Source organism: Paroedura picta, chromosome 4, assembly GCF_049243985.1.
Source record: "Paroedura picta isolate Pp20150507F chromosome 4, Ppicta_v3.0, whole genome shotgun sequence".
Classification (NCBI taxonomy): domain Eukaryota; kingdom Metazoa; phylum Chordata; class Lepidosauria; order Squamata; family Gekkonidae; genus Paroedura; species Paroedura picta.
The window spans coordinates 650,447-667,666 of NC_135372.1; the positions used below are offsets into that span (position 1 = coordinate 650,447).

The 17,220-nt window shown below is 48.4% G+C and overlaps 1 protein-coding gene across 3 annotated transcripts in view; it reads right to left on the minus strand.

The window, feature by feature from the left end:
• Window positions 1-655: 655 nt before the first annotated feature.
• Window positions 656-17,220, minus strand: part of TJP3 (tight junction protein 3) — an 84,112-nt gene continuing 67,547 nt past the window's right edge. For 2 of the 3 annotated variants that reach the window (XM_077331403.1, XM_077331405.1), the window contains exons 14-20: window positions 15,121-15,320; window positions 14,170-14,265; window positions 13,680-13,750; window positions 10,232-10,543; window positions 7,033-7,290; window positions 2,307-2,359; window positions 656-1,368 (exon numbers count right to left, since the gene is read on the minus strand). In XM_077331403.1, coding sequence (XP_077187518.1) covers window positions 1,260-1,368; window positions 2,307-2,359; window positions 7,033-7,290; window positions 10,232-10,543; window positions 13,680-13,750; window positions 14,170-14,265; window positions 15,121-15,320 — 1,099 coding nt within the window. In that variant the 3' untranslated portion in view covers window positions 656-1,259. Of the gene's footprint in view, window positions 1,369-2,306; window positions 2,461-7,032; window positions 7,291-10,231; window positions 10,544-13,679; window positions 13,751-14,169; window positions 14,266-15,120; window positions 15,321-17,220 lie in introns of those variants that run through there. The other variant, XM_077331404.1, reaches the window with a different exon arrangement.

Sequence of the window (17,220 nt, forward strand, 5' to 3'; positions counted from 1 at the left end):
AAAGGAGAAAAAAGTGACACACATTAACCCAAATTCTGCAACCTCTATTCTGTTATGCAAATATCCATTATTCCATCCACCGCAGGGCTCAGAAATCAACTCCTGAGCATGTTCAGCAATTTCTCAGAACGTCTGAATTTTCACCAGGTCTGTGCACCTTTGAAGTCTGCCTTTGGAACTCCAGGTAACCGCTGCCAGGTGCTTAGTATTCTAAGATGTCCAGAGCCATCAGCAGACGGGCTTCCAGTGACATCCACTGGGCTGCTTTCTATGGTTCCTGGCCATCCAGACACGTGCCCCCCCCCCCCGGCAGATAAGGAGGTGAGGTAGAGAGATTATTGACTTGCCCAAGTCTGCCTCAGAAAGGGAAGCAGGACTTGAACCACAGACCTCTTTGATTCCAAGCAGTCTTTCAGCTGCACTAGTTTACAAGCTTTTGGGGGGAAATTGAGTCGGATGCTCAGGAAACTCATTGCACACAGGAGCTCTGTGCTGCTACAGAATCTCAGTTCTTACTCACCAGTAACCTGAATGGGTTGCCAAGAACAAAGAAATATTTGCTGAATAGTTCAGATTTGGAAAATATTTGCCTATTGACCAGTCCCTCACCAATATTTCCTTCTCCCTGCTGCCTAACCAAAGGAGAAAAGGCATGATGATTCAGAGATTTCTTTATTACAAAGCGTTCATTGTGCTTCCCAATCACTTTGCTGAGCCGGCCTGAAGCCACACAGCTTCTGGCGACTGAAAATGAAGATGATAAAAACCCAGCCCAAGCCTGGTGGGGGCTGTTGCATACCTAAAAACAATCCATACAAAAAGGTCAACATCGTGGTCACACCATTAAAAAGATTGTAGGTAGTTGTGGTTCTTTCAGGCAGTTGGAAACCTGCAGGATGGACCCGGCAAATGAACAAGGGGTGGCCAGAAACTACAAACGGAACACACGACCTCCCAAGACAAGGGCGGTGAAAGAATTTTCCGTGATCCCTTCCTCCCAGACACCGGTCAGCAAGTGCCGCTGGAGTGTTGCTGAGAGCTCTGGCATGTCCCCTGGGTTCCAGGCCTCTGAGGGACACAGGCAAGGGGGCCCTTAGGAGCAGGACGTGTTGACCCACCTAGTTTCTGTGGCCTGATAAAGGGAAGGCAAGGTCAGCTCCCCCAGGATGTCTTTCCCTCCCTGCACAGGATGGAGAATTCTTTCAAGTCTTTTTGGAGGGACCGGTAGGGGACAGGGGACCATGTAGCTGGGTCTGTAGTCACAGGTCTGTGGCTGGCCCCCAATCATAACCATAGTCCTGATCCGATTCAGAGTCGTAGGCCTGCGCCTTTGTGAATTTCTTCCGGAGGGCTTCATGTTCGTATTCCCTGGCAAAGAGACACAATGATTACGAAGTCTGCAAGGCAGTTTTGTGGATCAGTTTCTTGAATACTGAGAACCTCGAGACCGGCCTGCGCTCGCTTAAAGAATCTGAACTTTAATTCCGTTTTACAAATAGCCCTGGTTATATTTACTCACTACTGGGGGGGGGGGGAATGGACTCACCCCCCCCCCAACTCACCCCCTCATAACAACCCTGCAAAGCTGGTCTGGGAAACAGAAAAGGAGAGGGTGTGGTTGGATTGCTAGGCCGAACGCTCATAAAATCCGGAACACAAGGAAGGTGCTTTCTAGAACAGATCTGAAATAAAAATCTTTGGAGAACTGACCCTGTATAGCAACTGAGAGCTAGCTAGTTCTGGTGGTTCGGATCAGGGGATTCTAATCTGGTGAGCCGGGTTTCACTCCCCGCTCCTCCACATGCAGCCCGTTGAGTGACCTTCGGCCAGTCACAGGCCTGATAAAGCTGTTCTGACCGAGCTGTAATAGGGCTCCTCAGCCTCCCCTCCCTCACAGGGTGTCTGTGGTGGGGAGAGGAAAGGGAAGCCGACTGTAAGCTGCTTTGAGACTCCTTCGGGTAGAGAAAAGCAGCATCTAAGAACCAACCTTCTTCTTCAGTCATCTCAGGGCTCTCTCAGCCTCCCCTCCCTCACAGGGTGTCTGTGGTGGGGAGAGGAAAGGGGAGGCGACTGGAAGCCACTTAGGATTCTTTCAGGTAGTGAAAAGTGGGGTGCCTTATAGTGCATCAGAGCCTGGGTCCACCAAGATCAGTACTGACTGCTCAGTCTGGGGCAGGGCCTCAGGCCAAGGTCTTTCACTTCACCTACTGCCCAGTCCTTTTATCTGGAGGTGAACCTGGGACCTTCTGCAAACCAAGCCGATGTTCTACGATGGAGTCTAAACCCCTTCCCTGAGGGAAACCTACCTGATGTTATAGTTTTGTCTCCACTGGCCTTGGGGCTGTTGGTCACCATCATGCTGAGACAGAGAGAAAGAACGAACACAAGATGAAGAACCACGAGAGCCACAGTGGAAATCTATGTCATTGCCATTCCAAGCCACCTGGCTAAAGGAAGCTGCTGAGATGAAAGAAACAGACTACTACCAGTGGGGTTATCTGTGCATGTCCCATGCATATATTTACACATAAAGTAAGTTCCCTCGAGTTCACTGGGCTCACTATACCAAGAACTGCAGCCTTATTCACCATTTAAGAGCGTGCCACTACATGTTTTAGTTCTGAACACTTGCATGTGTAAGAACATCATTCACTTACTGCAAACCTTTTTATCCCACCTTGTCTCCCTCCCAAATAATTAAAGTAAGTAAAAACAAAGTGCAAAAGCCAAGGAAGATTCTAGCCCAGCTTTCTCCTCCTTCAGTCCTAGCTTTCTATTTGCAGGATTGCTTGGTTCCCCATCTTTTGACATGGCACAGACTCCTCAAGGCTCTTCCATTTTATTCTGCTATCTGGATTAAAGTCTAATGTTTTATCTTGTTTTCTCTCTTTGCATAGCACCATCTCACATGCCTTTATCAAAGCAACCTGATTATGTTTTTTCAGCACTGAAGTTTTTGGGGCTGTGCGTGAACAAGCCAATGCAAACCTCTTGCATGCAGGCCTGCCCTGACAGTAGCTCCACACCCTGTGTGACGCCTTCAAGTTCAGGCCGTTTCTAAGCAGAACATATTTTGGGATTGTGCCTGGAAAGGGATGGGGGGGGGGGAGGAAGTAAGTAAGTTGGCATACTTTTCATTACACACACGCACACACACACACTGAGTGGAGCAGTCCACATCCTGAATAGGAAATAATTTCCGTACTCTTGAAATGCACAACTGTGTATAGCTAAGTACAATAAGCTACTGAATTAAATTCCCAATATGTTTATTTGTACAAATATAAATGTTTCGATCAAATAGACCTTCACCAGTGTATTCTTCTTACTATAAATCAGTGTTAATATAATTTTAGTAGAGACCTCACTGCAAAGACATTTGTAAGACTCAGCAGTCATTATTCACATTGAACACAGGTTACAAAGTCCCTTTGCAGTTCTGGAAACATAAATCATAGAATCAAAGAATCATAGAATAATAGAGTAGTAAGGGACCTCATGGGTCATCTAGTCCAACCCCCTGCACTATGCAGGACACTCACATCCCAATCGCTCATCTGCTGTAACCTGCCATCCATTTGCCTTCACAGAATCAGCCTCTCCGTCAGATGGCTACCTAGCCTCTATTTAAAAATTTCCAAAGATGGATATCCCACCACCTCCTGAGGAAGCCTGTTCCACTGAGAAACCGCCCTAACTGTCAGGAACTTCTTCCAGATGTTTAGATAGAATTTCTTTTGAATTAATTTCATCCCATTCGTTCTGGTCTGTCCCTCTGGGGCAAGAGAGAACAATTCTTCTCCATCCTCCATAGGGCACCCTTTTAAATACTTAAAGATGGTTATCAGATCCCCTCTCAGTCGTCTCCTCTCTAGGCTAAACAGACCAAGCTCCCCAACCTTTCTTAATATGTCTTGGTCTCCAAACCCCTCACCATCTTTGTTGCCCTCCTCTGGACATGTTCCAGTTTGTCAACATCCCTCTTCAACTTAACATTAAATACACTTTCATCTCAGTGAGGGCTCTATATTAAAATTATATTACTATTGATTTATAGTAAGATAAGAAGAATATACTGGCAAAGGTCTATTTGACTGAAATATTTCAATGTTTGAAGACACTGGTGCTTTAGGCTGATCCTACATTAAGCAGGGATTAGGTGGCCTGGATGGCCCCTTCCCACTCTAGGATTCTAGGAGTCTAGTTCAGCAGTGGAAGGGGCTACCTAAGGAGGTGTGGAGCTCCCCCTCACTGGCCCTCTCCAAGCAGTGGCTGGACTGATCCTTCTCCTGGATGCTGGAGGCTGATCCTGCATTGAGTAGGGGGTGGACTAGATGGCCTGCATGGCCCCTTCCCACTCTAGGATTCTTGGAGTCTAGTTCAGCAGTGGGATGGGCTGCCTAAGGAGGTGGGGAGCTCCCCCTCACTGGCCGTCTTCAAGCAGCAGCTGGACAAATCCTTCTCCTGGATGCTTGAGGCTGATCCTACACTGAGCAGGGGGTGGGGCTAGATGGCCTTTGTGGACCCTTTGCACTCTAGGATTCTAGGAGTCTAGTTCAGCTGTGGAAGGGGCTGCCTAAGGAGGTGGGGAGCTCCCCCTCACTGGGAGTCTTCGAGCAGCCACTGGACAGGTCCTTCTCCTGGATGCTTGAGGCTGATCCTGCACTGAGCAGGGGGTGGGACTAGATGGCTCGGAGGTCTCTTTCCCACTCTTGGATTTTATGGGTCTAGTTCAGCAGTGGAAGGGGCTGCCTAAGGAGGTGGGGAGCTCCTCCTCACTGGCGGTCTTCAAGCAGTGGCTGGACAAATCCTTATCCTGGATGCTTGAGGCTGACCTGCACTGAGCATGAGGTGGGACTAGATGGCTTGGAGATCCCCTTCCCAATCTAGGATTATAGGAGTCTATTTGAATTTTGAGAATCTTCTATCAAAATAAAGCTAAGAAGATACAAAGAAACAACGTATTTGGAATTTAATTACGTTTATTGTGCTCCGCTATCCACAGTTGTATTTCTCTTTTATATGTCATTGACAATGTGCAGCCTTTCTTTGTTTTGGGTTCTTGAAATGGGTAAAGGGCATTGAGAGACTGGACAGCTTCAGACCGCTGCTGAGCGGAGCTTCCTGGATTCATGAGCGGCTGCTCAAGTGCACAACTCTGTAGCTCTCAGGCTAGAAACTCCTGCACCAGGCTCTGCTTGTTTTTAATGTGAAAATATTGTATGTGGCAGCCCATAGAAGTTATGCTGTAAAAAATGCAATGAAAATCCATTTCTGAATAGTCCTTGACCAGCAACATTTAAAGGAGATGGAGACACGAGCTGCACACGGCCAGGAGGCCGGGCCCGAGGTGCTCCTTCCCCAGGGAGCCCTACTCTGTCTAGTGCGGCCGCAGGCAGCAAGCACCACACGCCAGCCTTGCACTGAGATAGCCCCATTATTTTTCAGATGATTCAAAACATTAAAAACCAAGAGTTTCATCTCGTCAAGTTCTTTAATTAGAGATAACATTTTGAAAAAAAAATTTAAATAAAAATTTAAAAAATACAGAGTTTTAATGTTTGATGTTTTCACATACATCTTACATGACAATCCAATTCTAACACCTCTTTTGCTTGAACAGGCTAGCTCTGGTTCCTCAGGAATTATCACAGATTGCTTGGGGGGAGCGGGGATGCCTGCTGCAGTTACAAGAGCTGGGGGGGGGGGGCTGAATGCAAGGTAAGCAAGTTGTTCCTTGAGCGATGTTTACAATGAAAATGGGAACAGGCAGCCCCCCCCCTCCGAAAAAAAAGGACTGCCATAAATGATGTCTGTTCAGCAAAATGGCATCATTACAAGGAGTTGATTTGCAGGGCTATGGGAAACCGGTGTGACAGAGATACGGAGGCTGTGTTTTACTAAGGACTGAAAAGGGGAGACCAGACTTTGTCTGGAGAGCACAACTTGTGACTTTGTCTCTCTCTGCAGGGCGTGCCAGCCAGTGTGTCTCCTGATGCCCATTTGTTTCTTGCACCATGGGGATAAAACCCGAGGCATCTCAAAGGGAAGAGAAAATAGCAGGTTGCTTTTGGGTCATGCCCACCTAACTGACAGAACTAGCCAAGCAATCCAGCCACCCTGGACAGCCCTTTGCTCTCACTGTTGGTGGTGGTGCACACAGACATTCCCAGGCCTGACAACTGCTTCTGAGGGCCACTTGCAGATGCTTTAAAGTATTCTTCAGTGCAGAGACTCAGCTGGGTTTCAAAGAGCTTATTGCAATTTTTACAGCAAGCCCAAGAAATATTGCTTCTGCATATGCAAGGAGCAGCTGTTTGGAAGGACTTGTCTCCACGATGACACCTGACATGCATGGACAATTATCAGGCAGTGTCTGGCAACTGGTGGGGAAAATTGCAGGGCCATTATCCCAGGATAAAAACTTAAAAAAAAATAAGGCTCGGCTACTTACCAAGAGTTTTGACCACAAGGTTCCTAGCTGTTCCTAGAGTGACCTGGAAGTAACAATGGTAGCTCTAGCAATCATCGGAAACTATGGCAACATCACCATAGCATTCCTGACAACTGCTAGAGCTACCCTTATAGCTTCTGTGTAGTTCTAGAAATACTGAAGGAATTCTGTGGTCAGAACTTTTGGTAATTAGATGACCATCTCTTTGAGCCAAGTCTCTGCTCACTGATCAGATGGACATTGGAAGATGGCCTAACATTGGCTGGAGGTCTCCATCATCATAACCGGGCAAGTGAGAACCTGACATAGAACCAAGTTAATATTTTGTGATTGTCCACAGTGCCCGGGCAGCCGTTTTGTGGCAATACCCACGACCCTCTATCAGCATTCTTGAATAGGGAGTCCCCTGGAATTAAATTCCATTGGAGAAACTGGCTGGTTTGGAGGATGGACTCCCCTGAGGCCCCTCCCTGCCCCAACCCCAGCAAAGTCTCCCGGTATTTCCCAACCTCTCCCTAAAGTGCCCGTAGGCGGCCAATCCCTGCTGCATGGTGAAACAGGGCTTTGCTTTCCCTTACCTGGTCAATAGGGTAGGCCAGAGCTGCCGCTACCCGCTCACTCAAGTCCAGCGTGTGGCCGTGCTCAGCGGGCTCCGAAGAGCGAGCCAGAGCCTGATCGTCATAGGGCTCATCAAGCTCCTGGTCCGTGTATGCCTCACCCTCCGCATCCGTTTCATCATAGTCGCTGTTGGCCTGGCTGTCACAGGTGAGGTAGCCAGAGTGAGCAGTAGGGGGCTGGCTTAGCATGTCTAAACCTTCCACAGCTGGAGCATCCACCTGCAGAAACAAGGGCAGGATGGAAGACATCGCGGATTACGTCATGCAGCAAAGGGATCACAAAGAAGAAGGGCGTTTCAAGGCTGCCTCTCAGGAACAAACGAGACCGCTAACAACCACAAACTCATGCACAACAACCACAAACTCATGCACAACATAAGAACAGCTTATGCAGTTGTTCTACAATATGTGTCCCAGAATCATGACTTGTCTTCATAGGTTGGTTGGTGGCAATACATACTCTAAACTAGGGTTGGGTGCTTCGGCTGCCCAAGTGGCTTTTCCAGCCCCAAGCTGGCAGCACCGTGGCGTGGGGGGGAGGGGTGGCGCCGGTGTGCCAGTCAGCCCACGCATGCAGCACAGGTGCCGCCCCTCCCCCCTCCCGTGCCATGGCGCTGCCCGCTTTTGGATGGAATGGCTGCTTTGGCGGCTGAAGCGCCCAACCCTACTCTAAGCATTTGAAATGTGCCCTAAGGATGCTAAATTATTTTATTATTCATTGAATTAATATCAAATCAAGGGGTGACAATTCAGTAGTTTCCCAGGTGTTACCAAATTATGGAGGGTTTTCTGCCATGGTTGGGGGGGGGGGCTCTGTTTCTAGCAGCATAATAAGATTCTAGGTTGGTGTAGTGCTTAAGAGGGGCTGCGTCTAACCTGAACAGCCAGAGTCCAGGAGCACCTTTAGGGCCAACAAAGATTTATTCAATTGATTTTTGCTATATATTTCTTGTCATGTAAGAAGTTCATAGTCTGAGGAAGGGTGCTTGCACTCGAAAGCTCACGCCCTGAATAAATCTTTGTTGGTTTACTGGACTCTGATCTGATTGTGCTGCTTCAGACCCACTTGAATCTGTGCTAATTCACATTTTCTTCTCCATGTCAATCATTCAAAGTCACATCAGTGTTGCAAAAACAAATTCAATCCTCTTCCTATTTAAAACATTTCTTTTCTGCCCACCTCAAGCACGCATTCTTAAAAAAAGATTTCCACTGGAAACTCTGGGGCAGAGTGGGAGGTTGGAAACTGCATTATTGTGACCGAAGAGGGGAAAGTTCCCGTAGGAATGTGGCTTCCCAGGAGAAGTGCCTCAGAGGGCCTCTGCAGTTTCTCCTCAAACTCAGTTTACATTTTGTCAGCACACAGGCCAATCTAAAAAACTCAACAATCACAAAAAGAAATCACAAAATCTTGTTGGGATTCTTGTTCTTGCGTCCCTGGAAGTGCTGCATGATGGGAGAATTCCATGTCTGCTAGCTTTGACAGCGGGTGACTGCTCTGATGTGTGAGAGAGTTGACAGCTACATTGACAGTCTCTGTTTTAAGGTTTATAAGTTTAAAAAATGTATTTCTGTTTCTGTGTTATAAATGTCAAAAAAGAAACAGTGTAGCAGAACCAAAATTGTAACTTGATGGGGGGGGGGGGAGGGAAGCACCTCTGAAGACCATTTTTTCCTCCGAAAACAGTTACTGTCAACGCTTTAGATTTGACCATGTTTCTGGTATGCAAGTCAACATTTACTAAATAAGACTACAGAGTTTATTTTCAAATAAGAAGAAAAGAGCCAAGGAAGAGCTGCTGTCACTTGGCAGTTATATCACTTGGCAGTTATAATACACAATTTTCTCATTCCACTGAATGAGAAAACTCTTGACTGGGAGGTTAATGCAAGTTAACCAACTTTCATAAAGATTTTGTCATATTTTTACAATTCAGATATTGATAGAAATCAAAATCCCAGTATCACCCTCAATTTTATCATTAGACAAGGCATCTGGCCTAACAGACTGCCCTCCCTGTGTCATCACCATCATACCACACATAAAATTGTGACGGTGCTACCCAATGACATGCCCTCAGTGGGAGGTCCCACCCCCACCAAGGCCCAATAGGAGGGTTGCCAGGCTCTCCTCCAGGCTTCTAATTGCTCCTCAGTAGGAGAGCCAACTCCCACTGAGGGCCAATCAGATGCTGCACAGTCTCCTTGCCGCCCAAGAGCTCCGCGGAAGGCTGGCTGCATTTCCATGGCCTTCTCACCACTTTCCCCTGTGTTCTTGCTGTCAGGCGGGGGGCCAAGCGGGGGCCTACTGCACCCTCTGTTTCTGCCCAGCCACTGGGCGACAGTGCAGAAGGCCAACAAGGTTCTCCGTGGCTGCCCGCTGCTCTACCAGACCCTCTTGCCCGCCACGAGGGCCCACTATGCCCTCCATGCTGCCTTGCCACCTTAAGAGTGCTGTCGAAGTCCACCCATGCTCTCCACATAGGTGGGAGAGGGTGGCCATGTCCTCTGCTGCAGCCTTGGCACTCCTCTCCCTCTTGGAGCTGCTGGTGTAGGGCAAGGAACCTCTCCCCCCTGCACTCTGCAAATGACCCACTGTGAGAACTGTGGGGGGGGGCATCCCTTGCCTGTTTTAAACATGGGCTCCTCCACTAGTTTCAATATAAAATCAAGCAGCTGTCCATCCAAGACACTGTCACCAATCATTTGCAACCTCCTCCCCCGTGAAATAAGCTCACCTGCCCCAATTGACAGAATTGTCCTAAAGCAGAGGAGCAAATGGGTTGAATAAACCCTCAGGTTCTTATTGCAGCCAAACAATCCATCCAAGCTGAGGGAACAACCGCTTTGCCCGCTGCTTGAACACATGTGTGTGTGTGTGTGGGGGGGGGGAGGTTTAGCTAATCAGTGGGCAAGATTAATTGACTGCATTACAGAATCTGCTGGGCAGTACAAAAACGTACTTTTTGTCCAAACAGCTCAGAGTAGTGGCCACAATTCCCCATTCTTTCACATACACTGGATATTCAACGTGTTAAGCAGTTTCACACAGGAGAATGCACTTGCAAACAATCACGGAAGTGCATGATCCCACCGGTGTCAAGCCTGCACGGGGACCGTGGTCTTCCCTCCAAGACCTCCCCCAGCCTTTGGCACACACCTGCTCTTCTGTTGTCCAGATGGGCCGACCTTGCTGGATGCGGATTATGTCCTTGAGGCTCTGGTACCAGCTGTTGGAGCTCCCTGCAAGGCTGATGGTGGCTGTGAAGAGGTGGCTCCAGTGCTTGCGCATTTTGGTGGCCTGGGCATACAGGCGCCGAGAGCTTTTCTTGGAGTCAGGCACCAGCCACTGCCGCATGGCCTTCACCCCCTGGCGGCTGTCAGGCTCACAGAAGACCACGATTGGGAAGTACTGCACGTAGTTGAGGCGCTCCACGGCTGCAGGAGTAATGTCCAGCAAGGCATGCTTCTCCTGCAAGGCAAAACGCAGTCAGAGAAGCCAACTTTCCCTCAATTAGAACTGCAGTCAGCCTTGCATCTAGAGCAGGTTATCTCAAGCAGGGTGTTGCGAAATCCTGGGGCTTCTGGACGGCCCTGGAAGCGTTCCCTGAATGGGTGGGAGTTCATGAATTTGTCATATATTTTAAAAACTTGTTAAACATTTATTGGGTGATATGACCATACATGGTCATGTCAGCCCCCCTCCCAAAATGGCTAGTGATGGGCCTGGAGGGGGTGGGAAGGGCAGGGTCCCTGGGTGGGCATACTGTTTCATTGGCTTTATATGTATGTTGTAATCTGCCACAAGCCAGCTGTGTTGGGAGCAGTGGAATAATTAATATAAAATAAATAATGTGGCAAAACCAAAAAGGAATCTTGTGTCACCTCAAAGGCTAACAGGTTTCTGGTGGTATAAACTGGAGTCTCAGTGAGAAATGTGGACTAGGAATGACGGAAATAAAATAAACACATCAAACACACTTTTTCAACTACACAAAGTGAGTCCTCGGTCAGCAGATCTAGCGACACACAAAGAAAACACTATGAGATGCAAATGGTACCATTTGGGACACAGGTGAGCAAGACTCAATACTACCACTGACAGGTAGGTACTGCGTTATGTTCCAGTAAATACGATTAAATCTATTGCTAATTTCTCATTCTGCCAATTATGTATTCAGCCCTCCTTTACTGGTTGTCCTCTGAGGCACCACAAAACTCTTCTTTGTGTAAAGAAAGGAAGGAGAGAAATTGCAATACTTGTGCATCCTTCCATTGAGCTGTGCTTCCTTAATGTTACAGAAATTTCATTGCATGAAATTGTATTGTATTGCATGAAACCCAAGTTCAATTTCCTGTGATCCAGTCTTGCTGTTTAAGAGCTGAAGTGGGGGAGGGAGACCAGACTGTGCCCTGCTTGGGGAGGAGGGGGTCCTTTGAGTCTTACATATCGCAGGTTTTTGCATGCTTTCTAAAAAAATGTAGAAATCCTCACAGAATAAGAACTCCCACAGCTGCCATGAGGTATTCCCCCCAGTAGCTACCAATGTCTTCAAGCAGGGAATGAACAAGGGTCACGGTTCTGACCTTCGGTTTTATTTATTTTTATTTATTTATTAGTTACATTTGTAGTCCACCTTCCTCCTTGGAGGGACTCGAGGAAAATTACATAAAAGCCCATAAAATCTCCAATCTTTAAAACTACCCACCTCCAGATGGCAGAAAAGTAAGGAGAGAAAGCTGCTCATCCCCTCCACAACAGCCACAAAGGGTTCAATAGATGATGTAGCACAAACCGGGCGGGGGGGGACGGGGGGGGGCAGGGTTGTTCTTAAACAACCCATCCTCAACCCAAGACATGGCAGAAGAGCTCCATTTTACAGGCCCTGGGGAACTTTTACAGCTACATTAGGGTCCTCAGGTCTCCCGGGAGCTCATTCCACCCTCTCTAGGGACAGGGACCACTAACAGATTAGTGCCTGTAGAGTGCAAGGCCCTGCAGGGGGAATAAGCAGGTAAGCGGTCCCTCAGATAGGCAAGGCCCAAGCTGCAGATGGCCTTAAGGGTCAGAACCAAAACCTTGAGCTTGATCCGGGCCATAATTGGTAGCCAGTGCAGCTGCCTCAGCACAGGCTGGATATGAGTCTTCCAAGATGAACCGGTGAGGACCCTACCTGCTGCGTTCTGAACCAGCTGGAGTTTTCAGGCTAAAGACAAACGTAGGCCAGCATAGAGCGAGTGTTAGAAGTCTAATCTAGAGGTGACCGTTGCATGGATTACTGTGGCCAAACAGTCCAGCGGCAGGTAAGGTGCTCGTAGCCACACCTGGCGAGGGTGGTAAAACGCCGTGCATGCTACTCCAGTCACCTGTGCCTCCATCGATAGGGAGATGTTAATTCCACAGGCATCCCTTCCCTTTTGGTCGTGGTGGAACATCCCAATAAGTCATCGCTGACTTACGGCTTTCAAAGCAAGCGCTCTTCAGAGGCGGTTCACCATGGCCAGTCTCCGTGCAGTGAGCCTGCATTTCCTTGGTTGACTCCTTCCTATCCTAACAAGAGCCAACCCTGTTTAGCTTCCGTAGTCTGACAAGACTGTGTGGCTGTGAAATCCCCACTGACATTTGGTGAGCCCATGGGCCTCTATCAAGGCAAGACAGGACCACAACCGGCTTGTGCTTGCCTGCTTCTGCACAGCCCCCCCCCCCGGACTTCCTTGCTGGTCTCCCAAACAGGTCTTGACGACTACTTCACTTCTGACAGCTGAGGAGATTGGGCTGTTTACTTATTTATTATATATACCGCTACTCTCAGCATTTGCCGCCTCACAGCAGTTCACAACCATATTGTAAAAACAATATCAATATACAGTTAAAGGTATAACTATATTCATACTTAACATTATGGAAAAACAATTATTGTAAAAATAATATCCCAATAATAAAACATCCTTACTTAAAAATCCTCTAAAACAGTGCCCCCAACCTTTTTATCACCAGGGACCAGTCAACGCTTGACAATTTTACTGAGGCCCGGGGGGGGGGGGGTAGACTTTTGCCGACGTTGCCTGAGCCCCAGCTCTGCTTGCTTTCCCGTCGGTGCCCCTGACTTCCCGCCGCCCACTGGGGGGCGCTGCCAGCAGCAGCTGCCACCCCTAGGAGGAGCCCCAGCCATGGCGGCCGCTGGAGAGCACCAAAGGTGAGCCGGCGGCAGAGTGGCAGGGCAGCCCCCGAGGCAGCAGCCAGGGAGGAGGACGAGGAGGAGCTGTGGCCCGGTACTGACTGATCCATGGACCGGTACTGGTCCCTGGACCGGGGGTTGGGGACCACTGCTCTAAAAGACAAACAATATTTGTAGCAACATTAATAAGATGGTGGTACAAATATATAAAAGTTTTTCCTCTCCACCATTTCTAGTGGTTGGCGACAGTTGACGTATGTGGCCAAATGGTAGACAGGGAAGATGTAGCATGGCTCAACTGATTAATAATCTTAAACCTGGATGTAAGGGGAGCCCATTCTTAAACCCCAGGAGTTCAGCTAGCCTGGCTCATCCAGGTCAGGGCTTCTTCCTTCTACCCCATGCATTTAAGAAAACTAAGTCTCCCACCTGCTCGGCGATTTGCCTCACAGAATCCAACTTGATGACTTTTGCAGATCCTCCTTCTCTTGGGACACTCTCTAATGAGAGAAGAGGAGAGGAGAGGAGAGGAGAGGAAGAGGAGAGGAAGAGGAGAGGAGAGGAGAGGAAGAGGAGAGGAGAGGAAGAGGAGAGGAGAGGAGAGGAGAGGAGAGGAGAGGAGAGGAGAGGAGAGGAGAGGAGAGGAGAGGAGAGGAGAGGAGAGGAGAGGAGAGGAGAGGAGAGGAGAGGAGAGGAGAGGAGAGGAGAAGAGAAGAGAAGAGAAGAGAAGAGAAGAGAAGAGAAGAGAAGAGAAGAGAAGAGAAGAGAAGAGAAGAGAAGAGAAGAGAAGAGAAGAGAAGAGAAGAGAAGAGACTTTAGTTCAGATAGCCTTGCATTGAAGGATTCCTTAGGGCAACAGGGGTGGGGGTGGGGTGGGGTGGGGTTTACTGATGCTTAGCTTGGGTCAGGGAACACCCACCAGCAATCTCAAACTGATCAGGCATCTCAGCACTCAACTTCTGCATGGCGATGTCAGCGATGGGGCCCAAGACCACTACTGGTCGTTTAAAAGTTGCTGCATAGAAGGAGAAAGTATACAAGAGAGGTCAGGGAGGAGGTACAATTAACCTTTTGACTCCTTCAAAGCCAGAGGGAGGCAGGGGCAGATAAGGACATCAGAAGAGCCCTGCCGGATCAGACCCATAGTATATTTAGTCCAACGTTGTGCCTCACACAGTGGTCAGTGCCTCTGGAGGGCCAGCAAAAGGACAGAGAGGCTGAGGCCTTCCCCTGAGGTTGCCTCCTGGCTCTGGGATTCAGAGGATTAGTGGCTACTGGCAGACATCCAGACATCCTCCATGAATCTATCTCATCCCTTTTTAAAGGTGTCAACCCCTGTGCCATCACTATATCTTCTGCCAGCAAATTCTACATTTTAATCACTCTCCAAGTAAAGTAGTATGTCCTGAATCTACTGCCCATCCACTTCATTGGAGGCCCTCAAGTTCTAGTACTTTGGAACGGAAGAAACTCTTGCCAACTCCCTCCACTCCAGGCATAATGTTAGAAACCTCTATCATGTTCCCCCTTAGTCATCTCTTTTCTCAACTGAAAAGCCTTTCCTCCTAAGGAAGGTGCTCCCACCCCCTAATCATCTTGGTTGCCCTCCTGAAAGTTCCCAAAAGACATCTCACCTCTCCCCACTAAAAGAGGTGCAGCTAGACTCCCCTGGTCTCTTGTCTGGAGGAAAAGTCCTTACACACACACACACACACACACACACACACACACACACACACACCGCTTGCATTGTCTATTGGTTTCAAGGCCTCACAGCAACTTTCACAAAGGAATTTTAAGGAATGCACAATTTGTGACAGGTCTAACACCTGCAGATTCCACATGGAACTTGTCCCCTTGGAGCCCCCACCTTCCTTGAGTGTCACCCTCTCATAGGGGGGGTAGTGGCCCTGCTTGGTGAGAAGAGAGAGATCCTCCCGGCTTTTGCGCAGGTTCTTCTTGGCCCCACGCAAGCCCCGCAGCTTCCAGAACTCGGCCCGGGCACCCGAGGAACTGAAGGAGCTTGATGTAGCTTTCAGGACGCTCTCCAGACTGGCAATCTGCTCCGCTCTGGAACGCAAGAGCATTGAGTGAGGATGGGGAAGTCCACGAGAGAGCCCCCAGACATACCAAACAAAGGGTGAAAGAGTCAGGCCGACAAAATTCCCATACAGACAGAACCAGGCGAGGAGAAGACAGAGAACTGAAAGTGACTCTGGGACTATATATGTCCCAGACTCTGGGTTCTATGGAAAGGGACAGAAACGGCGGGTTTCAGGAATACAACTCCCATTAAAAGAAAATTAGAAAGCAAAGACATGTCTCCCCTCCCCCACCCCTAAGGACTCAGAAACAAACCAAAACCACAATATCTTTTTAAATGTAAGAGCTGCTTGCATTCTCTAGAATCTGAACATGGAGCACAAAACAGTGTTGCATTTACTTGTAACTGTTGTTCATCGAGCTATGCCTGTGCAGACACACGTGGGAAATGCGTGTGTGCAGTCAGCTACCAGAAGATTTCTAAACTACTGTAAAAACAGAGTATGGAGGAACACCTCCCAACCAGAGCTGTTGGGGCTGTTTCCTGCCTGAGGGTCACATGCCCCAGGGTGGGGCTCCACATGCTTCCTCGTTGCTCCTGAGCTGCCACTTGGAGTCAAGCAAAAACAGTGTTTGTTCTCTCTCTTCCCTCCCCCAGCTCATAGTGGTTTAGGAGGGAGGGATGTGTGCCTGCACAGAGGCAATTTGATAAGCCGGTGAGCGCAGGTGAGTGCAAGACAGTTTTAGAAAGGAGACTGAAAAGCTGATGGAAGTGGGGTGAGCCAGTCACTGGAACACGGAATGCAATCCTGTTTTCTAATGTTGGTGTCAGCTGACGACCGTTTGGCAGCTTTGCAATGGAATTCCAGTTCCCCAACTCAGGGGTCAGCTGATGACTCTAAAGTCATCCCATTACTGAAGGCAGGTCTTCAGTCTTCCTCTGCAGAGGAAGCCATATGGAGTGGATGGATTCAACCAGCAGGAAGGGATAAGTGGTTCCTCATCATGACGTAATATTGGGTCTGGCGGTTGGTCTGATCATTTTGACCTCCTGGATTTGACAGCTTCTCTTTGGCAGGACTCATGACCTAATTGCCCATTACAAGGATGATGTTTTGGCTAGACCGGTGGTAGTTTACACAGTGAAAAAAATTGAACCAGAGAAATACATGTAGAAGGTATCCAGGGAGACAGCATGGGATTCAGCATGTGGATTGCCTCCGGAATGGAAGAGGAACACTGGGGTGGAACCGGTGCTTTAGAGTCTGTTGACTTGGATTTGGGTTTGGCTTTCTGCTTCTTTGTAGGCGGTGCTGAAGAAGGCCTGATCAGTGTCCTTTCAGCCATTTGGAACCGAACCTTCATCAGATCCAACCCTGGGGCAGAGCATGCCGACCAAACTGATGGAGGCTGAGAGCAGAGTTCCTCTCTGCGGTCAGAGTTGTCTCCGGAAGTGGGTTGGAGGGGTAAGTAGAAAGGGCCTTTTCCCAAAACACAGCCATAAGACGAGAGGCCCTATCAATCCTTTCAGTGTCAACCACAGAGAAATAAAACAGGCCGCCACATTATGCTCTTCACCCACACAAAGTAAACAGACCTCGTGGTCATCCATTTTCATCATCTTAATAGAACATGAAGGACACTTTTTGAAAAGCAACATTCTGTGGGAAATTTTGCTTTTGAAAACTTGCTTTCCAAATGGTGGCAAAAGAAGAACTGCGGGTTTTTTAGAAAAAGTTTTCAAATGTACTTTAAATATGAAGAAAAGTTGGTTTTCTCTCCCCAAAGGAATCTCACAGTGGCTTCCAATTGCCTTCCCTTCCTCTCCACAAAACAGACACCCTGTGAGGTACAGCTCTGACAGAACTGTTATATGAGAACAGCTCTTAACAAGACTGGAGGACATGACTGTTAGGTGGGAAATGGC